Raw genomic sequence first — 24,287 nt, forward strand, 5'->3', positions numbered from 1 at the left:
AAGTCTTTCCAGGCTTCTCTGAATTTCCATCCCTCCTGGTTTCCAATAGAACAATAGTGTTCTATAACATACATATACCACAATTTGTTCAGCCATTCCCCAAATGATGGACATTCACTCGATTTCCAATTCTTTGCCACCACAAACAGAACTGCTATGAATATTTTTGTACAACTGATGTTTTTACCCTTGTTCATGATCTCTTCAAGATATAGAGTATTATACACATGAAATCTGTCATCTTAATTTTAAGTATGTGTCAAAATATTGTGGAGACTAAATTTTCTATTATTCTTTTTTAAGTATAATAATCATTTAAGATATAGTCCTATCAAACTAAAACTTGTCATATTTTAGATATATAATAATTTTTGCCAAATGGAATTCATGTTTAGGCATTGTGTGTTTATGTATATATACACACATGTGTATACTTTTTTGTTGTAGCACTTAAAATTATATGACAATAAGAAAATGATTTTTCACTTATAAATAGATTCTTTGTTAAATTATAAACTTCATGTGAGCAGGAACAATACTTCATTTAAAATTTAGTATCTTCTCTGGTAACCATGTGTATTACTTTTTCTATATAAGGTACTTAATAAATGTCTACTGAATTGGAATATTTGCTACAGCTCCAAATATTTTGCTGATTATTATCTAACTTCAAAAATTTCATTAATTAGGACTATCTGTAAGGATGGTTGTTCCAAGAATTTATAAGAGAAAATAGGCTATAGAATATTTCTTTTGGTGGAGGGGTTTGCAAGGCAATGGGGTTAAGTGACTTGCCCAAGGTCACACAGGTAATTATTAAGTGTCTGAAGCCAGATTTGAACTCAGGTCCACCTGATTCCAGGGCTGGTGCTCTATTCATTGCACCACCTAGCTGCCCTAGAATATTTCTAAGAATGAAATTTTCAAGTATAAACTTCACTCTTCATATTTCCCCCTCCCCTAAAAATTATAGCTTATTCCTTACTTACCTCTTTTTTTCATAGCCCAGTTTTTCCAGTATTCCAAACTTTCAACCTTATGAATATATGATTTTTTCCTTCTCTTTAAACTTTTCTCTTATATCCAAACAGTTACCATATCCCCATTAATTTTTTGTTTTTGTTTTTTGCAAGACAATGGGGTTAAGTTACTTGCCCAAGATCACACAGCTAGGTAATTATTGAGTGTCTGTGGCTAGATTTGAATTCAGGTCCTCCTGACTCCAGACCTGGTTCTTTATCCACTTCACCACCTTGCTGTCCTCCATTAATTTCTCTATGAAAATATCTGCACCCATAAATGGCTTTCCATTCCTTTTACTATTGATTAGTTCAGCCTCTTTAAAGTCTATGCTTCTAGTAGTTTTCCAACTGATTTCCCCGTTGTTAATGTGGTCCTTCTTTTAATCCACCTTATGCATAAAGTCCAGACTAATCTTTCTAAATGCTGCTTTCATTATTTTTACTACATAGCTCAAAAATCATTACTCTCAGGATTTTGCAGAAAATAATCAGATTGTCTCATTTTGTCATTGAAGGTTCTCCATAATCTTTTCATAAACTATTCTTCCTATCTTCTTTTTAAAATTTGTATACATGTCCTACTCATACCTGTCTGATTCTGCTTTCTCCTCTATAATTAACTCTAACTCAGAATGCCATTTATTTCTTTTAAACTTCACCAAATTATGATGAGAAAGCCTATTTGTAAATCTTAGGGCCCAGAGTCAGGAAGAGCTGAGTTCAAATCTGGTCTCAGTAACTTTTTAAACTGTGTGACCCTAGGCATGTCAGGTAATCTCTGTTTGTCTCTGTTTCCTCATCTGTAAAATGAGAATAATAATAACACCTAGTTCTTTTTATGGTTAGGGATTTTTGTTTATTTATTTTCTTTCCCTCATTTTACAGCCTATTTAGTGACTTTTAAAGTTGAGCTCTGCTCCTAGAGTGCAGGGGTCATTGCATATGGTTTTCTAGCTCTGGCCCTCCAGGACTGTGGTTTGCTCACTGTGCTATCTTGACCCAGTTTATTATGCCTGTTGTACCAGGGATTTGGGGGATGGCAATTCACCTGCTACACTGGGACTGTAGACCTTACATCTGGGCCTTTCTGGTGCTGAGACCTAGTGACCTGGATTTCTGACCTGTCCTGGTGCTAGGAACCTCCTGTACTGTACCATGCTATATTTCCCTTTTACCCAAGTAAGACAGACCTTTCCCATAATTCTTTTAAGTTATCTCAGCCAGGAAAATTGTTTGATCCCATTCTTTTGGGGGTTCTGTCACTCTAGAATTCTTTTTAAGGTTTATTTTAAAGTTGTTTTTAGGGAAACAGGAGAGACCAGACACCTTTACAGATTTTTCTACACCATCTTTGATCTGCCTCCTCACTTTGATGATTGTTTGACTTAAATTGTTTGACTGAAAAAGAGGAGACTGAAAAATAGAAATTGAGATCTAAATTTCTAGGTGAAAAATCTATTCTTAGTGCATTTATTCATTGAAAAAGTAGGGGCAGGAAGCAGAAATGAGGTCATATATTTAACACAGTTGTTGAACTTTGTAGAAGACCAGGTAAGACTTAGTTTTGAGACTGAAATAAAATAAGACATTGGAGGATCTGTTAGCCAAATAATAATAATTAATAATAATAATAACAATAATAAAGTTAGAAAGGATATACGCAGGGTGTATACACAGGGTAGAGCCAAGATATTAGAATAGAGGCAGCAACCCAGCCATTTTATCCCAATGTTCCCCTTAAAGCAACTATAAAATAATATGTTTAATTGAATTCTGAAGTGGCAGAGTCAACAAAAGATCAGACTGAGACATTTTTGCAACCAAAGAAGACTTAGGAGATATGTGTATATCACAAGATATATCTGTGATATAAGTGTGGAGCTAACTTGGAGCATATAAGGTGGCATCACCAATGAAGGCCCTCAGAGTAAACAATAGTTAATAACAAAAGCAGCAGCAGTAGCCTTAGGAACTGAACCCAGAGACATTGTAGGATAGAAAGGAGTCCCAGTGCTTGTGGTTACAGAAGACTAGCATAGCAGGGGACTTCGTTAGAATTCAAATGCCAAGAGAAGCATTTGTGGAGGTGGGCAGAAAAGACCCTTCCCAGGACATGTCACCTTAGAAGCACCAAAAATTTGCAGAGCCCCAGAAAGAGTTCTGAAAACAGAAGGAAAAAAGCTTGAAACTTGGGATGGTGAGTGGAGCCAACCTTTAGCATAAAACAGAAGTCAAGAAATAGACTGGGAAAAATGAGTAAGCAAAAAATAATAACCTGACAATAAGGGCTACTGTGGTGACAAATTCAGAAGCAGACAACATCGTGAAAGTAACTACAAAAAAAGGCTCAAAGATCAATTCAAATTGGACACAAACTCAACAAGAATTCCTGGATGAACTACAGAAAATAGTAGAGGAAAATATGGGAAAAGAAATGAGAGTGATGCAAGAAAATTATGAAGAGAATTAGCAACTTGGTAAAAAGAGACCAAAAAATATTGAAAATATTATTATATAGGGAAGAGAAAAGGAAAAACTCCAGGTAAAATGTTGGAAATATAAAATGCAAGATATCAAACGTTTTAGAATAGTATTAGGAAAAGTAAATTTATGATCATTCAGAAGATGGTTATCCATCTTCCTTGTTTAGTTAGCTTCCTTATTTCTCTTTTGCTTTACCTCCCTGACTGAGAGAAAAATCAAAAGATGTATAATCACTCTCTCTTAGTTATTTCTGTTGATAGATACTGGTGGTTGCATGTTTAGTGGGAGTTTAATTTGAGATAGTGACATTTGGAAATTATCCCTTCTGATATCAAATGTCTTATCTCTTACTTCAGTAACTGATAGCTTCTATATCCTAATTTGAAACCAATATCTTGTGGTGCTCAATAAATATTAATTGAATACTTGAAGAGATAAATTTGTATTATTGATGTTCTATTTTCTAATTACTGCCTTTTTAAAAGTTGATTGTCTATTGAGTGAGTTTTAGGTTCTTAACATTTTATTATTCTTTGACTTGTTTTAAGTTGCTCATATTAAGTTTTTCTGAATTTTAAAAATACATATAATCAAAAGGAATCTTAAAAGTCACTAAATTTGAATACCTTATTTTATAAATCAGAAAAATCTTAGAAAGGCAAAGTAACTCACAAAGATCAGGGTTCAACCATGAATTGTTCTGTAGTTTTCTGTATCAGTGATCATCTTTGGTGATACCAATTTTCTAGCAATAAACCTCTCTAAATTTCCCATAGGGGAGTTCTCTTATTAGATCATGTTTGAAACTTCTCCAATTTATTAGTGACCTTAAGACTTTGATGACATAGTTTTTAAGAACCAAGAGTCAGAGGGCAGCCAGGTGGCTCAGTGGATAGAGCACTGGCCCTGGAGTCAGGAGTACATGAGTTCAAATCCGGTCTCAGATATTTAATGATTGCCTAGCTGTGTGGCCTTAGGCAAGCCACTTAACCCCATTGCCTTGCCAAAAAACAACAAACAACAACAAAAAAAACCCTAAAAAAAAAAGAACCAAGAGTCATTTCTTCAGCTCATTATGTCATCAAAGTATGATGTTAGTGGTTTTGACACTAGTAATTTTAATACTGATTTTTTTAATTTCTGGCTTTTTCCTTGAAAGGAATTGTTTCCGGAAGCTGAAGAAGTTTATCAGGCAGGAATTAAGAACTGTCCAGAGAGTTCTGACTTACACAACAACTATGGAGTTTTTTTAGTAGATATTGGTAAGTAGGATTACATGTGATATTGATATTTTGTATGCAAAGAAAGCAGGCTGAATTTAACTTATTTCTCTACCTTTTTAGGGCAAGCTATTCATTTTAATGGCAGTAACGTTCTCTCTAGCCCTTTCTTTGATTATCTTCAGAAAGTGTTGGTTATCTGCCTCAATGCTAGTCCAGCCAATTGCTGCTCCAAGAAATGTTGAAGTTTCATTTTCATAGAGAAACTCTGTTATAGATATAGATATGAATATAGATGAATGGATGTGGATGTGGATTTAGATATAGATATTTTCTTTGCTCAGGTAAATTGTAAAATCTAAACAACTTTCTTTGATTCTGTCCTTTGAAATCTCTCTTCCCCCTTTTGGGGCACTCTCAATTACTTCCCTCAATGCTGTATAATTTAGTAATATCAGTGTTGAACAATTTTATCATATTTGTCAGTTTAAGATAAAAAGTAAACATTTACTTTTTCGTAAACAAACTTATTAGGACTGAATTGGCATTTTATTCACGGGTGAAATCCTGCTTCCTTATTGATACCTGGAAGACGTGTTACCAAGATTGCACTGCATGAGAAATATCTCAGAAACAAAATTTACTGAACTTGACTGTGTTTTGGAGTGTTGATGGCCGTATTGTACCCTGAGATTGTAATTTTTCTAGTTCTTACAAACTTAGAGGAGTCAAGTTTGTTCAGTTCTTATATTTCAATCTTTAGGAAAATCCCATGAGACTATTATAGGAAGTAGTCTTGTTAGCTTGGTAACAGTCTACCCTCAACTTCATATATACCCACAATGGTTATTTTATACTGATGAAATGCCCTTCAAATCTACTATAGAAACAAAACCTCAAACAAGTCATGACACATTATTTTTATTGTCTTTATAAGATGTACATTATAGAAATGGCTTAATCATTTGTTTGTGCTTGGATACAGATCTTGAACCAAGCTGTTAACTCCCCCAAAAAGAGATCACAGCTCTCATTTCAAGTTTTTTCCTTAAGCATTTACATTTCATTCATTAAAAAAAATTAACTCGGGTAGGCTAAGTGGCACAGCGGATTGAGCACCGGCCCTGGAGTCAGGAGTACCTGGGTTCAAATCAGGCCTCAAATACTTAATAATTACCTAGTTGTGTAGCCTCGGGCAAGCCACTTAACCCCATTTGCTGTGCAAAAACCAAAAAAAAAATTAACTCTTTTTAAAAAATCTTGCCTCATATCTTTCAGGAATTCTAGTTGAGTTTGTGCTCAAGCTACACTTTTGTCTGAGGCATTACTTATATGTGATTGCTTACATAAGAGTCTTTGTCTTCTGTGTTTATGTTTTGAGTGTCCGTGCCTTCATAATAGTGTGGCAGCTAGGTGACATAGTGAATGGAATCTTTCAACCTACTTCCTGATTTCAGACTTAATGTTAGAATTAGCTTTGTCACTTCTGGAGAAAAGATTTGGAATAATCCTGCTTCTACTTCATTGTGGTATTTTATGTTATATTATTATGGGGACAGTATTTACCTAAGGGTCTGCTCCAGAACAAACTCTGTTTGTTATCCTTTTTGTTTGAATTCTGTAGGTTCTTGACCTGGATTTGGGTCTATGCAAGAGCTGATAGTTGCTGGACTCAACTTCTATCAACCAGTTAGATAGCTATGTTGGTCAGATTGGCAGAATTGTAGGCTCCTCTTTGGCCTAGGATTTCTTTCTTGGTTGTTCCTCTGGAGGTTAGTCTAAGATGCTAGAAATGAGACCTCTCTCTAAGTCTAGAGTATGAGCCAAACTATTGCTTCTTTCTTCTGAACTTTCTCCTTTCTCAGTATACTATGCAGGTGGCCTCCCTACATTTTTCTGCTTAGTTCCCCATCTCACTGCACCCTGGATCTCTGACACATAAGAGTGAATTTCAAAATTTCCAGTTCACAGCTATTCCCATTGTAGTGCCCAAGATCTAAGGTTGGCATTACCAACTACATAATCATGATTAAGTGACTTAAACAATCTGAGTTTCAGTTTTCTTATTTGATCTATTTTTCAGGTTAATTTTTTCCAGTGAGATAATTCACATTTTCTTCTATTTGTTCATTATTTTGATTTTGTTTTATTATTTTTTGATGTCTCCTAAAGTCATTGACTTCCACTTGTCCAAATCAAATTTTTAAGAAACTATTTTTCTCAGTGAGTTTTTGTATGTCTTCTTTCATTTGGCCAATTATGCTTTTCCAGAAGTTCTTCTCTTCATTGAATTTTTTGTGCCTTTTTTTATCATTTGGCCTATTCTGAGATGCTAATGAATTGCTTTCAAAATATTCTGCAACTTTGTTAAATAATATCCAAACCAGGCATCAGGAAGGAAAAGAAGCAGAATGGTACATAGTTTGCTGAATTGATATTGATCAATTTAATTATAAAATTAGAAGAAAAATTAAACTATTCAAGTATCTGGCAACTACAGGGATATATACAAGTCTCAGCGACCTCTTCCCTGATTTCAGGGGCTCCAGAAAGTGCAATGTACCACTACCAACAAGCCATCCAACTTAGCCCACGTCATCATGTGGCCATGGTTAACCTTGGTAGACTCTACAGGTCTTTGGGAAAGAACAAAGAAGCTGAGGAATGGTACAAACGGTAAGCATGTAAGGCAAAAAAAAGTAGTTCCAGCTTGTCCTGAAATAAAACATTCACAATTCTTTTGAAGTTCCTCAGAATAACTTTCAGTTTTTAGCTATTTGCCTAACACTTATCCCTTTATAATGCTGGGAAAGAAGAAACGACAGCTGTATAAAGGTTTGAGCAATTGACACCTGGAAAAGAGATGAATTACATTTAATATGTGTCATTCCAGAGGATAACAGTGGGATGCAGATATCATCTCAACATGTATTTATGAATCAATGAAATTGGTTGTGTTAATTATTTCTTTTCTCAGACTTTTCGAGTTTTGTTTGCAGAAGGACCATACCTAAACTTTTGTACAGTTTTTCTCTTAGCCAAATAACTGTCAGTATTCCCATCTTTGATTTAAAAGGAAGATGAGTAGGGATGGAGAGTTTCTGAAAAAGATCTAAAAATCCTTTCAGCAGAAGATGTGCCAAAATAAGTATAATATAAAACCTCTATGTGGTGTTCTACCATTTAATGAATCAGAGCTTCCCTAGACTCAGCTACTAAAAGGCATTTTTTTCTTTCTTTTCCATACTACTTAGAAGATCTTTCAGAAAGAAGTCTAAACATTGACCAGGCTTTCCCTAACAACCTTTTACATCACCCATCACCTTTGAATTTGTTAAGGAAAAGACAATAGCTATGGTCTGTCAATTCTCTTATCAGCTCAAATCGTGAATTGCTGAATAGCATTGTAGCCTTCTAAAGAAAACACTCAAACATATATTGTCTATATTTGGTGGCATGATTACATCAGATGGTGAAATGTTCCAGGAGTAGTCCCTATATTTCTGAAATCACAGACCCCCAATAATCAGCTCTATTTATACATATGTATATATTTTTTTAAATCAATCCAGATGCATGCAGATGATTCAACACAAATCCATTGCTCCCCCAGAAAAGATCCTCCATAATGTGTTCTTAAATAATATTTATTAAAAGAAAAACATGTTTATATGCCTTCTTGAGGGCAGAATTTGTTTCCATTTTTGACTTTGTATTGCTAACTCCTGGCTCTGTGCCTGACCACAGTGGGTTTGACTCAAATTCTCAGCAATTGATTATCTGTACTTCTTTGTCTTGATGCAAACTGAAACCATAAAATCTAAACAAAGCATCTTGAGAAAGGTAATCCTCTCCATTCCTTGAAACGTGGACAAGAATCACCCAGATTGAAGTTTGAAGGGTTGACTGTCTGCACAGATCACAAATCCAGGAAAGGATCAAAGTAAAAAAAAAGATGTTTTGCTCTTTCCTAACATTTAGGGCCCTGGTTATAAACCAAACAGTTGAAATACTGTCCCCCCTGGGAGCACTCTATTACAACACTGGCAGATATGAAGAGGCATTACAGATTTACCGTCAAGCTGCAGCACTTCAGCCTTCCATCAAGGAAATCCAGCTGGCCCTGGTAAGAACAAATGAATTCAAAGGCAAGAGAGGTTTAAGAACTGATTAACAACTAGGAATTGGACAAATTCAGTTCTTCAAAGAATTTGAGGAAATGGGGAACCAGAAGGCAAACCTGAGTCACACTTGGGAGCTCTTAAAGAGAAAAATACTATCTGAAAGAAAACTAAGAGAAAGGAACAGAGATTACTAGAACTGAGCAGTAGCAGATACTATGGAGAGACTACAGCTTTTGCTCAGAACTAATGAGCCTTTTGACTTAGAAAGAATACAATTGCTCTTGGAGTATACTTGGTGCTTTTCTTTATTTTTATGAATAAAAATTTTTTAAAAAAGAATAGTGTTTAAATCAGAGATAATATCATTAACAAGACCATAATAACTTAAAGTCCACAGCTAGGAAATTCCTAATATTAAGTTAGGTTTAGCTCACTGACCAATTAAAAATTTTATCTCTAATTAATTTCTGACTTCTTCATGTATGTTTGAGGCAAAAATGAGGATATGAGAAAATATTTAGTTAAAAGAAGTGAACATACTGTGTCTGTTACTGGACAGGCATGCTGAGGGGAAGTTGGGGCAAGAGTATTCTTTTTGGGTGATCTTCTCTACCGCCTAGAAGAAGTAAGTCAAACCAATAACTTCAGTCCTAGTACTCTGTTCTGAGCTTCAGTGCCTATCTCAGTCTCAGGGCAGCTAGGGGATGCAGTGGATAGAACACTGGTCTTGGAGTCAGATAGACAGGAGTTCAAGACCTGCCTCAGACACTGGATACTTACTAGCTGTGTGACCTTGGACAAGTCATTTAACCCAGGTTGCCTCTCATCTAGAGCCATCTCCAGTCATCCTGATTCATTATCTGGCCACCAAACCCCAGATGTTTCTGTAGGAGAAGGTGAGGCTGGTGACTTAGTACAGCCCTCCTCACGCAAATCCAATTCACATGCTTGTCAGGGCATCAGATCCCTGATGTTTTGATCTTAGAGAATGAAAGACGACATCATCATCATCATCATCATCATCATCATCATCATCTCAATCTCTGTGACACACCTCTGCCCTCTTCTGCCCTTTGTATTTTTTGCCTACTGACTCTATCTCTGATTCTTTCCATTTTGCTTCTCAGTGGGAGCTGGAAGCCCACCCACAACTCCTACTGCCATTCAGCCCCTCTAGTCTTTCTCTCTCCTCTCTTGCAGACCATGCGTATCCATCCAAGAACTTCTAAGCATGACTCAACCCTGTCCTGCAGCTCAAGGAGCTTCATTGTCCTAAATCATTCTCATGACTGAGAGGGAATTCTTGTTCCTATAAACAAATTCTAGTGTGCCAGTCAGTTATTAAATCCCAATAAGATAAAAATATGAACAATATGTGTTTGACCCAATTAGTGGCATTCTTTTGGACAAGAAATATCTGCAGTATTTTAATTATTTTTCTCTTCAGATATTAAAATGCTACCAAGGGTAGAATTCATTCAACAAAGTTACTCATAACCAAATCATCTATCTTTGTTCTTCCTACTCATTAAGGCAACAAACAAATGAATCTGGAGTCAAGAGTACCTGAGTTCAAATCCGGCCTCAGACATTTAATAATTACCTAGCTGTGGGGCCTTGGCAAGCCACTTAACCCCATTTGCCTTGCAAAAACCTAAAAAAACAAACAAACAAACAACTGGGAGTCTAGGTAAAAAAATCTTTTATCCTCAAAGGGCTCCTTTGGCAGAAGTTCCTTACCAACCATCTAAGGCATAAAAAGATAACCAGAGACTATCAATTAGTTAATTCAGCAATATCAGGAGACAATCTCCTGAATATCCTTAAACCAAAACATTGCTAATATATGCCAAATGCCTAAGGTTCCATATTTCTCCATGTATAAGATGCACCTTAATTTGGGGGCCTGAAATTTGAAAAAAAATGTATTACATAAAGATATTAACTCAAGTTTTATTCATCATAAAATTCATACAACTCATCACTGTCAAAATTTCCAGCCATTAGCTTGTCCTTATCTGAGTTTGATGGCAAATCACTATCTCAGAAGGGTCTCTGACTGCTCTCCTGCTTGTGCTCTGGTCTGGAGTTGACCACAAGCTCTCCCTGGGCAAGTCTGGTGCATGGACTCATACTTAGTCCATTCTGTTTCATGAAATTGATGCACCAATTGTGTCCTCCTTTGGAATCAGTCATTTCTTTCTCATCAGCAATTCTTCGGGCCTCCTGCTGAACCATCTTTGTGGACACAGGAGTTATAGTTACCCTTTGCTCTTCAATCCATCACTTCAGTTCTCTCTCTAAAGCCATTTAGCTGCCTTGCCTCTCATGGACTACTTCTGCTGGGGCATTTTCAGGAGGGTTTCTTCTTCCTGTAGCCATTCTCTGATTGCTTGTTGGAGGAGGACCAAATTTATGTTCAGCAGCACGATTTCCATTCACTTTTGCAAACTGGCTCCTTTTTTTTTTTTTTTAAAGGTTTTTGCAAGGCAATGGGGTTAAATGGCTTGCCCAAGGCCACACAGCTAGGTAATTATTAAGTGTCTGAGGTTGGATTTGAACTCAGGTACTCTTGACTCCAGGGCCAGTGCTCTATCCACTGCACCACCTAGCTGCCCCATTGAATCACTTTTAACTTGAATTCAGCACTATATGAAAATTTTTTCTGAGCCCTTTCTGGGCAGAACATAACAAAACATTACCTAAAATACAGGTAACAAATACAAAATAATGAGCACAAACACAAGCTCAAAAAAAGCTAGAAATGCAAGTAAAAAAATCTATAAGCACTGTATAAGATACTCCCAGTTTCTAAGACCCCACATTTTTTCAAAAAAGGATGCATCTTATACATGGGGAAATGCAGTAAGTAAAAAAATCTATTTGAAAGGAAATTCCAAAGAACATTACAAAAAAAGCATTGCCATTGTTTTTTAGGCTCAGGTTTTAGCTATGATGGGGCAGACAGAAGAAGCTGAAAAAATGACCAATTATATTGTGTCAGAAGAGGCTGGATGCCTGGAATGTTATCGTCTATTATCAGCAATCTACAGCAAGCAAGAACATTATCCCAAGGTATTGTGGTGCTTGAATAACGTATTGTTTTTGTTTTTAAATATTCTTTGAGTCCACTAGTAAGAGTAGGTAACTGGATAAAGTTCTTTTTAAATTTAAACATGAATAAAAGTTGAATTCTTTTAGTTACTTATATCACTCAGTATCTTACATAATTTTAAACCAGATGCCTCTATGATAAGTTATAATACAATTTATATCTTTAAAAAAATATTGCTTTGGACTTAGCATTTTTCCTTTAGAAAACTAACACTCCTTCTACATTATTAGCTCACTTTTATTTTCATTCTCAAAATAATATTGATTAGCAAAATTGGATGCAAAGTACAATTATGGACATTGCAAGTTTTCATGTTTAACCTATGTGACTCTTCTTCATGTTCTCTAATAAGTTCTCCAGAAAACCAACATGCTAGAGACTTTACTTTGGTTTTCCCTGACATTTGTAAGGATACTTTTGGAGCTGTTTACTTGTCATCTTTTACCTTTGAAGTGTGGCAAGACCTACAGAAATTTAGATGGTGCAGTAGCACAAAATAAGAAAGGGGAAACTGAGGTATAGAGAAGAGTTGAACATTTCTCAGTGGCAAAGTTACAATTAGTATCTGAGTCTTTTGATGTTCTTTATACTATATAGTACCAAACAATTGCCTCATAAATAGTAAGTTATATTAAGTGAATTTTTACAATATAGAATTCTTTCTAAAATTCTTTTTTTCCCCTTCTTGTTTAGGCACTGGCAGCAATAGATAAAGCTCTCCAACTGAAGCCAAAGGACCCAAAAGTCATATCTGAGCTTTTTTTCACAAAAGGAAATCAACTTAGAGAACAAAATTTTCTTGATAAAGCATTTGAGGTGTGTTGAACAAAGCCAAGATGCTTGATTTTTTTGAGTTTAGTGATTATCATGAATTAATATTGATGAGCCATTTCAATGCAGGAGGCAGTGTCAGCCCCAGCTCTGGCAGGTCCTCCTAAATTAGAAAGGTTTTATGTGCAGGTCTTTTGAAAGGGTAAATTTGTTTTTCATATTCTATATAAGTGTGTAGAGGCTTTTCATCATTCTGGCTATAGGGTTTTGTGGGTATTTCAGTCATAGTAATTATTAGAAAACACCCATTAAATCATAGAAGATTGTGATCTGAATTACTGATGTAATTTCAAATACTTGAAGTGTTTTTAAGAGCATAAAATTTTAATTATAATTATTTTGCTTAAGAAATGTCACTGGGGTGGCTAGGTGGCGCAGTGGATAGAGCACCAGCCCTGGAATCAGGAGTACCTGAGTTCAAATCCGACCTCAGACACTGAATTACCTAGCTTTGTGGCCTTGGGCAAGCCACTTAACCCCATTGCCTTAAAAAAAATGCACTCACCTGACTAATTGAACTTATTGATCCTTTTCCTGTCAAACATATTGAGAAATATTTCTAAATATATTATTCCCATTTCTTGTCTTAAATATAATATATAACATTTGTATATATGTAAGGATAATTGGCATAAATGAAGCCATTTGAAAAAATCATAATTGAGGATCTACTAGTACCTAAGAGTCATCATTCTGACCATCTTTATCTTTAGTGTGACCTTCAAGAACCTCCATAATTTGGTCATGAATTTGGTCTACCTTTCCAACTTTTTCTATAATTACTTAGTTACATGAACATTATAGTACAATCAGATTAGTATATTTAATCCCATAAACATGTCTTGGGGCAGAACCAAGATGATCACATGAAGGTAGAAATTCCTGGAAACTCGTTCTCCCCAAAATTCCAAAAGCCCTCAAATTATGACTAGCCAAAATTTAAGGGGGCAGAACCCACAGAAAGACTGAGTGATACAATTTCCCAGCCCAAGACAACTTAGAAGTTCCACAGGATAGGTGTGTTTCTCAGGGACTGGGGGTTGGAAAAAAGGTGCTACAAGTACAGCAGCAACCACAGCCACAGCCGCAACTGCAGCACAGCACAGCCAGGCCGAGTACCTAGATTCCTAGGGACACCTGGTTTGCAGACCTCCTGGCCCCAGTATCACCAGGAACAACTTGAAGGGGTGGTGAGAGAACTGCACCACACCAAAGTAAGTGCAAAGCGAGCACCAGCCTCAGAGCAGCCCTGTGATGAGAACTTGCAGCAGGAATTGGGGAAGCCAATCTGCACCTCCAGAGCACAGTACACAGACTGGTAAGGGGGTCAGGGGAAACTGCAGAGGTTCCTTTGCTCTTCCTGAGGCAGGACTCTGCTGTTTGCCCACACCCAAATTCAGGTTGCAGTTTGGGCTTCCATACTACCCTAGCTGAGTGGGAGCTCTCCCCACAGCTCCAAGGCAGAGGAGAATGCCTGTGTTTGTACACATATCAGAGCACAGGCAAGAAAGTAATCAAAGCCTCTCATAAGTCTTGTAGGAATTAAAGTCCCAGTGGGGTATCCCAAAACCTTGGAAGTGTGTTAAATCAGTCAAAGGCTGAGGAAATGAGCAAACAAAAGGAAAAAAAGAATCTTGCCATAGAAAATTACTTTGGTCCTACGGAAAATTTGGAAGATGACAAAATTAAGCTTTGGTATCCAGAACCTCCAAGAGAAATAGAAAATGAGCTCAGGCTATGGATGGGCTCAGAAAAGACGTTGAAAAGCAATTAAGGGAGTAGGGGAAAAATTGAGAGGGTAAATTAGAGCAATACGGATAAATCATGAAAACCAAATCAGCATCTTGGTGAAAGAAACACAAAAAAACCTCAAGAAAATAGTATGTTGGGGGGGGGGGGGTGGAGCCAAGATGGTGACAGGAGAGGATCATCTGTTAGGTGCTCTTGCTCAAAACTTATAAACTAAGAACTCTAACTAAACTTTTAAAGAGACAGAATCCACAGAGGGATCCAGTGAGGCAGTACTCTAACCCAAGGTAGATAACCTGGAAAAGAGTGGAAAGGCTCTGCTCCATGGGTTTGGAGGAGCAGCCCACCAGAGCAAAGGAACTTCAACATCCTGGAGGCAGCCCCAGGGTGCTAGGAGCTGCAGCTCACAGCAGTGATGGCAGTTACCTGATTTACATCCTGGGGAGCACCAGGCACAACTTGGGGAATCAGCAGGGGTACCTCTGCCAGAGTGAGCACGTGAAGCCCAGCCCTTAGGGAACACAGTGAGCAGCATGGCTGCAGCAGCCCAGATCCTTGAAACCAGAAGCAGAAGCTGGTAAGCAGGAGCCCCCAGGGCATGAGTGCTGAGCCTAGGGAGGGGAGTGGAGAGAGACCTCCAAGCTTTGTCCTCTGTCCCTGCAACAGGACTCTGGGGTTCTGACCACATTCAGATCCTGTAGGCCCCTCATAGAACAGCAGGGCCCCCTCACCTCAGACCCATGGCAGAGGGATGCGCTTATGGTCTTTCCCAGACCAAGAGGGAAGACAGAGCCTTACACATGGAGATCATTGTGGGGGTGTCCCACTAATACTCAAAAGCTCAGGAAATACCCCCAAACCAGGCACAGGCTGGAGAAATAAGTAAGCAGAGAAAAAAGAGGAACACCATTGAGAAATACTTTTCCTGTGATCCCAAGAAGAATCAAAACACTCAGTATGAAGATGAGTAAGTACAAGCTCCTGCATCTGAAGACTCCAAGAAAAACAGAAATTGGACTCAGGCTATGACAGAGCTCAAAAAAGACTTTGAAAATCAAGTGAGGGAGATAGAAGAAAAATTGGGAAAAGAAATGAGAGAGATGCAGGAAAAACATGAAAATGAAGTCAGCAGCTTAGTCAAGGAGATCCAAAAAAATGTTGAAGATAACATGTTAAAAACCAGCATAGGTCAAATGAATAAAACAGTTCAAAAAGTTATTGAGGAGAAGAATGCTTTAAAAAGCAGAATTGGCCAGATGGAAAAAGAGATAAGAAAGCTCTCTGAGGAAAACAAATCCTTCAGATAAAGAATGGAATCTGAGGGAGGTTGCTGATTTTAGGAGAAATCAGGACACAATACTTCAAAACTAAAAGAATGAAAAATTAGAAGAAAATATGAAACATCTCATTGAAAAAACAACTGATCTGGAAAACAGATTTAGGAAAGATAATTTAAAAATTATTGGAATACCTGAAAGTCATGACCAGGAAAAGAGCCTTGACATCATTTTCAAAGAATTACTACGGGAAAATTGCCCTGATATCCTAGAAGCAGAGGGCAAAATAGAAATGGAGAGAATCCACCGATCTCCCCGAGAAAGAGATCCCCCCCCAAAAAACAACCCCCAGGAATATTATAGCCAAGTTCTGGAACTCTCAAGTCAAAGAGAAAATGTTACAAGCAGCCATAAGACACAATTCAGATATCGTGGAGATGCAGTCAGGATCACACAGGACTTAGCAGCAATTACATTAAAAGCTCATAGGACTTGGAATATAATATTCCAGAAGGCAAAAGAGCTTAGAATGTAACTGAGAATCTACTACCCAGCAAAAATGAATGTCCTCTTCCAGGGAAAAAGATGGACTTTCAGTGAACCAGGGGAATTTCAAATGTTCCTGTTGGAATGGCCAGAGCTGAACAAAAGGTTTGATCTTCAAATACAGGACTCAGGTGAAGCATGGAGATTGGAGGAGAGGGGGAAAATATGAGGGACTTGATGATGATGAACTGCATGTATTCTTGTATAGAAAAATGATACTGATAATACTCATATGAACCTTCTCATTTAATAGAGCAGGTAGAAGGAGCTTTTATAGATGAAGCACAAGAGAAAACTGAATTTGAAGATATATTGTGGTGTAAAAATGGAGTCAATTGATAAAAGGGAAATGTAATGGGAAAAAGAAAAAGGAGAGGAGGAATAGGCTAAGATATATCATATAATAAGATTTTTCTTTATTACAATGAGCTATTGCAATGATGTGGAAAGGGGGGAAGACGAGGGGGAATGAGGGAATCTTTGCTGTCATCAGAGGTGGCTAGAAGAGGAAACAGCATATATATATACTCAATGGGCTATAGACCTCTGGAGTAAGAAGGAGAGAAGGGGGACAGGAGGCAGGGGTGGGGATGTGAGCGATGGAGGAGAGGATGGACCATGGGGGGAGAGTTGTCAGATATAACACATTTTCTTTTTAACTTCTTGCAAGGGGCTGGGATTGGAAGGCCTCTTGGCCCCAGGGCTGGGGATCTGTCTGCTGCACCACTGAGCTACCCTACAGCAAAGACAGAATGAAAGGAGAGAAAATATAGTACATGGTAGTAGAGAAGTACGAATGGAGGGAGTTGTGATCAGCAATGGCAATGCTGGAAAAATATGGAAGCAATTTTTGTGGTGGACTTATCATAAAGAATGTGATCCACCCATGACAGAGCTGGTGGTGTTAGAACACAAACTGAAGCACATTTTTTTTATTATTATTATTATTTTTTCTGGGGGGGGGTGTTACAGGGCAAATTGGGCTGGGTCGCCTACCTGGGGCCGCACAGCTGGGTGATTGTTGGGTGTGTGAGGCTGAATTTGGACATGGGTACTTCTGGCTGAAGGTCCAGTGCTCTGTCCACCACCTGGCCGCCCCTACTATTATTATTACTGTTTTATTTTATTTTGGGTCCTTTTTTGGGAGGGGGCATTGCAGGGCAATGGGGTTGGGGTGGCTTGCACGGGGTCACACAGCTGGGTGATTGTTGGGTGTCTGGGGTCGGATTTGTGTTTGGGTGCTCCTGGCTACAGGGCCAGTGCTCCATCGACTGTGCCACCTGGCCATACCTACAATAATAATAATAATTATTATTATTATTTTAATTTTAATTTTTTCTCTCCCCTTTATTGCTCATGTGGGTCTATATTTTTTGGGGGGTATTATGTTTACTCTTAAACAAGAATATTTTAGTAATGTATAAAAATTATTTATACAAAATAAGAATAAAGAAAAAGAAAAAAAGGAAAAGAAAATAATATGTTAAAAACCAGTTTAAGCCAAATAGAAAAAGTAACACAAAAGGCAAATGAGGAGAAGAATGCCTTAAAAAGCATAATTGGCCAGCTGGAAAAGTTCTCTGAAGAAAATGACTGCTTCAAATGCAGAATGGAACTAAAGGAAGCCGATGATTTTGCAAGAAATCAGAAAGAAATAAAACTATTTTTAAAAAAAACCCAAATTAGGGCCCGGCCCCATGCTGTGCCTGGCCCCCCCCCCTGCACACCATGCCCACGCGCCAGACCCGGGAGCTGCATGCATCCTCACCGTTCGTCCTTCTGGCAGGGTAAGCGACCATTGTCTATACTTGGACAGTGTCATCCATCAAGCATTTAGTCTATGCAGTTATCCATTTCTTGCGGGAACAAAGCCAGATAGATACTTACACTTCAGATGAACAGGAAAGCCTGGAAGTGCTTAGAAACAGTTTTCAAGGTCAGCCCAGAAGATACAGCCTTGCTGTATCACAGACGCTGACAGAAATGTTCTCAAACTCCTTCTGTAAGAATGACATTTTGCCACTTTCAAATTCTTTGCCTGAAGATGTGGGGAAAGCAGATCAATTGAAGGATGAAGGTCATAACCACATGAAGGAGGAAAATTATGCTGCTTCAGGGGACTGCTATACACAGGCCATAGAACTGGATCCAAATAATGTAGTTTACTATTGCAACAGGGTTGCAGCCCAAAGCAAACTGGGTCACTACACAGATGCAATAAAGGATTGTGAGAGAGCAATAGAAATCGATTCCAAGTACAGCAAAGCCTATGGAAGAATGGGGCTGGCCCTTACTGCCATGAATAAATGTGAAAAAGCAATTACAAGTTATCAAAAAGCACTGGATCTTGACCCAGAAAACGATTCTTATAAGTCTAATTTGAAAATAGCAGAGCAGAAATTAAGGGAGGTGGCCAGTCCTACAGGAACAGGACTAAGCTTTGATATGGCTAGTTTGATCAACAATCCAGCCTTCATTAGCATGGCAGCAATTTTAATGCAGAATCCTCAAGTTCAACAACTCATGTCAGGAATGATGACCAATGCCATTGGAAGTCCTGCTGCTGGAGTTGGAGGCCTGACTGATCTGTCCAGCCTCATCCAAGCGGGACAGCAGTTTGCTCAACAGATACAGCAACAGAATCCTGATCGCATTGAGCAGCTGAGAAATCATGTCCGAAGTAGATTCTTCAGCAGAAGCACTGAAGAACACTCTTGACTTGATGGGAGACTTATCTCCTAGAACTACAATGTGAATGGTTTTATAGGCCTGACATGTTTCCTGTAGTTAGCTGGGGGTGGGGGGTGGGGGTGGGGTGAAAGAAAGAAAGGGCACCACTTTAACATTGCTGCTTGGAAATGGGATGAAGAGCAAACCCTTGGTGTGTTTCTTTAAGAATAAATCTGTTTAGAAAATTAAAAAAAACCCAAATTAGAAGAAAATGTGTAATATCTCATTGGAAAAATAACTGACCTTGAAAACAGATAGGAGAAATAATTTAAAAATTATTGTGCTGCCTGAAAGTCATGACCAGGAAAAGAGCCTAGATTTCATTTTTCAAGAAATAATGCAGCAAAATTTCCTTGAGATCCTAGAAGCAGAGGGTAAAAATAGAAATTGAGGAAATTCATCAGTCACCTCCTGAAAGAGATCCCAGAAGAAAAACTTCCAGGAATATTATAGCCAAATTCCAAAACTCCCAAGCCAAAGAGAAAATAACTAAAAGCTGCCAGAAACAAACAATTCAACTACCATGGCTCTATAGTCAGGATTACACAGGATCTGGAAACATCTACATTAAGGGCTCGTAAGGATTGGAATATTATATTCTGGAAGGCAAAAGATCTTGGTTTACAACTGAGAATTAACTACCCAGCAAAACTGAACATCCTCTTTCAGGGGGAAAAGATGGACTTTCAGTGAAACAGGGGACTTTCAAACTTTCCTATTGAAACAACCAGAGCTGAACAGAAAGTTGGACTCCAAATGCAGGACTCAGGTGAACCATAGAGTGTGTGGACGAGAAGGACTAACTATGAGGAACTTAATGATGTTGAACTAGAAAATACTGATAACTCATGTGAACCTTAGAAGGAGCATATATAGACAATGCACAGGAAGGAGCTGAATATAATGGTGTAATATAATAAAAAGATGGAGTCAATGGATAAAAAAGTAAAGTACTTGGAGGAAGAAAAAAGAGAGGAAGAACGGGCTAAGATATTTCACATAAGAGTCAAGAAAAAACTTTTACAGTGGAATGGAATGGGGGAAGGCAAGGTGGAATGAGTGTACCTTCATTCTCATCAGAAATGGCTCAGAGAGGAAATAACATTCACCCTTAATAGGGTATAGAAATCTATCTTACCCTAGAGAAAAATGAGAAGAAAGGGATGGGATAAGGGGGAATGGGGGGGAGGGAAGGGGAGGAGTAGGTCATAGAAGAGAGGGAAGATCGTGGGAGAGCATACTCAGATACAACACTTCTGGACAGAGGCAGGATGAAAGAAGGGAGAGAATGGAATAGATGAGAGTAGGGAGGAATAGAGTGAAGGGAAATACAGCTAATGATAGCAACTGTGGGAAAAATATTAAAGCAACTTCTTTGGTGGACTTATGATAAAGAAGGCAACTCATCCCAGAGACAGAGCCATTGGAATCTGAACGCTGACTGAAGTACATTTTTTTCCTTTCTCACTATACCAAAAAAAGAAAAAAATCTTTATATAGTCAAAAAAACCATATCTTGAATATTCAGACTGTTTCTGTGGCTCAGATCTTGCTATTCTCTCTTCCATAAGCACCTTATATACCCTCTTCTTTGCTTATTTGAATAATACAAATCCTTCAAGCCTCAATTCAAGATCCTCCTCCATCCTAAAAAGCCTTTTCGTTCTGCCTAAACTCAAACTGATTTCCTCTTTTAGTGAAATATTAAACCTTTATTGTATACCCCTTTTAGTTGAAATAATGGTAACTTGACATATTCTAACAATTTTAAGTACAAATATAAATATATTACTATATATGAAAGTTCTTTGATTTTATCAATGGAGAAAATTCTTGGTATGAGATGCCCCTCCAACAAGACAGATTTCAATCTTATCTAATTTAGATAAATTCTAGAAAGTTTCTTGAGATACATTGAGCTTGGGTATGACTATAATCATACACTTAGTTTTTCAAGGGTAGAATTAAATTTTCAGGGGAAGAACTTAGTGATCTGTTTACAAACCAAACATTTTATCCCCTTTTCCATGCCACTTCTTACAAACAAAAATATGTCTGGGTATAGGTACATTTTTATCAGTGTACAGACACATACAAATGAACACAGAGAGAAATATACCTGAATTCAAGAATAATCTTTGATTAGACAGTTGAAACTTCTTCTGTGGAAAGTCCCCCACTAAGGGTTTACAAGCTCTAAATCATTATGACTTTAATTGAATGACCAAAAATAGGTCCCTGGCCAAACCCCACTTAGTCATTGTTTGGATCTTGATTGGGTCAGAGCAGTTGTTTCTGTTTTTGGCCAGAAACCCTAAAGGTCTTCCCTCCCAGATTTATTTTTTTTAATTAACTTTTTAAATCTAGCCTAATCACAGAATGGATTGCTGAGTCAAACAGACTTGTTAAAGACCTTAGCTCAAAAAGACCAAGATTTCACACTATTTCCAGGGCCATATCCAGTCATCCAAATCCATATCTAAGCAATAGACCCAAATAATTGGGGAAGAGAAAGTGATGACTTTGCATAGCCCTCCCTCACTTAAGTCTAATCACTTGCATGTCATGACATCACCTCCCTGATGCTCTGGTTGCCTTTGAGAATGAAGGACAAACAACAACAACAACAACAAATTATAACCCATGTATAATTTAGATAAATTTCCATCTCTTTGCTACATACATACATACACATATACACAGATACACATACAGAACTAAACTATTCATACCTTAAAAAAAGTTTATAACATTGACTGAATAATCTTAATGATTTTGATATGGCCTATCAGACATAGCAAATGTACTATATCTGGTCCTAGAATGTATTTTCTGGAAATTTATATTAAAAAAAAATCCTGATTCAAATTTGTTTTCTTATCATTCCATTGAACACAGATTTATTAAAAACCTACCATATGTAAAGCATTTCCTTAAGTACTGAAGGTGATAAATCATCATCATTATAGTAACTTACATTTGTAAAATGCTTTAAAGTTTCTAAAGTGCTTTTTACAAATATAATCTTATTTGAGCTATTTAATTTTCTATGGAATATATAAAGACGAATCCTCATGAGGATAAAATTTATTAGTCATAACAATGTTTTGCTTCTACTGTCTTATTGTTATTACTTTTGGTAAATCTAGATAGGGTAAGATAATAAGGTAAACTAATAAGCCCAAAATAAATGACATTTAACCCTGTTCCACATGAAACATTTCACTTAACTTCAAAATAATCAGTTGTATAAGAACAAAGTAAATTAAAGCATACTTAATAATGAGACATTCAAAAAAGACTGGAAATTTTTAGTTGATCAGAAATTTAATATGACAAAATAGTGACAACATTACTTTAAAAAAGAAAGCTAATGTAATCTTGGGCCATATTAATAAAAATACAGTGTGCAGATCAAGGCAAATAATAATCTCATTAAAAATCTGCTGTTCTCACACTGACTATATATCTGATTGACAAACTGAAGAGCATCCAGAATGGTAAGGAATCAAGAAAGATATTTGTTAGAAACCCTGAAGAAAAAAAGGAGATATTTCATAACTACCTTTTAATTTTTGAAAAACTACCCTTTGGAATAAGGGAGTAGACATTCTGTATGGTTCCAAACAAGAGGCAGGCAGGTAGGCAACAAGATTATTAAACTCAGGCTCTATGCTAAGTATTGGGGATACAAAAAAACCAATAAAATTGAACTAGAACCAAAGAATCAAATTTACAGCAAGATAAATTTTAGTTCAATATATGTGCTTTCTCTAATAGAACTGTCTTACAGTAGAACAGGTCATTTTGAAAATTAAGCAAAGGTTAGATAAGCACCTATTAGGGATATTGTAAGCATCAGAGTGAGGCTGAAGTAGACAATCTCTCAGATTCCTTTTCAGTTCTGTGAATCTGTAGTATTAGTTAGTATTGGTACCACTGCTGTTATTACAACTTATAATGAAAACAACTGAAAAGCAGAGAGTACTCTTCTACATTAAAATCAATAGGAATTAATGTACCATAATAAAAATAATATATTTTCTAAAGAATCCAACCATTTCAATGAGTCTGCAAGGATGACTCTGCCGGGAAATTAAAGCTTCTTTCACTTTACACTTCATAAAACTTAGATGATCAAGTGAATATAAGAGATATAACAGGATGGTCATGGAAATAATGGCTGTCATTTTATAAGTATATTAATAATTTAAATTGTCTACAAATAAAGGAGTTAATATAACACCTATAATGTATTTTTAATTAGTATTTACTTTTTGAACTGCAATTGTTTCTTATTTATTTAGAGCTATCAAGTAGCTGTGCAACTGAATCCAGAACAAGCACAGGCCTGGATGAACATGGGTGGAATTGAACACATCAAGGTAGTAAATGAAATTTCCTTTTACATAGACTAAGTCTTTCTCTACTTGTCTTTCCTGTATTTTATTTCATGCATTTAAAAATATTATTTTGAGAAGTTGATAGGCTTCACCAGACCATAAAAAGGCTCCATGAAACACATGACACATATCTAAATGATGAATATAGTCAGAAAATCTAAGTGTTTTAAACATATAATTGACTTTGCTTTTTACAGGATATAGGTATATGAGTCTGTATATCACAATTTATATTCTGTTCATGTATTGCTTGTGTGGTCCTTAGCTGATGAATTTGAATTGGATAATCTTTAAAATTCCTTCTATTTCTTTTTTTTTTGTTTTGTTTTGTTTTGTTTTTGGCAAGGCAGTAGAGTTAAGTGACTTGCCCAAGGTCACATAGCTAGGTCAGTATTTGTGTCTGAGGCTGAATTTGAACTCAGGTCATCCTGACTCCAGGGCCAGTATTCTATCCACAGTGCCACCTAACTGCCCTGATTCCTTCTATTTCTAACATTGTATAGTAAATCAGTCTTAAATTGGCAAATCCATTTTGATATTTAATTGGTTTTTTAAATCTTACTAGCTTTCTAATATTTTTAGTTGCATTCTCAATTCATCAATTCACAGTTACTCTCTTTTTGTTCATAAAAATATTTAAAGCATAAATTTATTCCTATGAACTGCTTTTGCTCTGTCCCTGAAATTTTGAAATGATGTGTTATTGTAATTGTTTTCAATAAATTTATCTATTATATCTATTACCCAGTAATTCTTTTTTTTAAATTTTTATTAAAGATATTATTT

At 36.9% G+C, this 24,287-nt stretch overlaps 1 protein-coding gene and 1 pseudogene across 1 annotated transcript in view; both read left to right on the forward strand.

The window, feature by feature from the left end:
* The window catches only part of TMTC1 (transmembrane O-mannosyltransferase targeting cadherins 1), a 219,893-nt gene that overhangs the window by 182,585 nt on the left and 13,021 nt on the right, over window positions 1-24,287 (forward strand). Inside the window, 6 exon segments of the mRNA XM_074194798.1 lie at window positions 4,666-4,768; window positions 7,267-7,402; window positions 8,708-8,852; window positions 11,788-11,925; window positions 12,659-12,781; window positions 23,406-23,483. Of these exon segments, the coding sequence (XP_074050899.1) occupies window positions 4,666-4,768; window positions 7,267-7,402; window positions 8,708-8,852; window positions 11,788-11,925; window positions 12,659-12,781; window positions 23,406-23,483 (723 nt within the window).
* LOC141493577 (small glutamine-rich tetratricopeptide repeat-containing protein beta pseudogene) lies at window positions 12,802-19,127 on the forward strand (annotated as a pseudogene).

Source organism: Macrotis lagotis, chromosome 7, assembly GCF_037893015.1.
Source record: "Macrotis lagotis isolate mMagLag1 chromosome 7, bilby.v1.9.chrom.fasta, whole genome shotgun sequence".
In the NCBI taxonomy this organism is placed as follows: domain Eukaryota; kingdom Metazoa; phylum Chordata; class Mammalia; order Peramelemorphia; family Peramelidae; genus Macrotis; species Macrotis lagotis.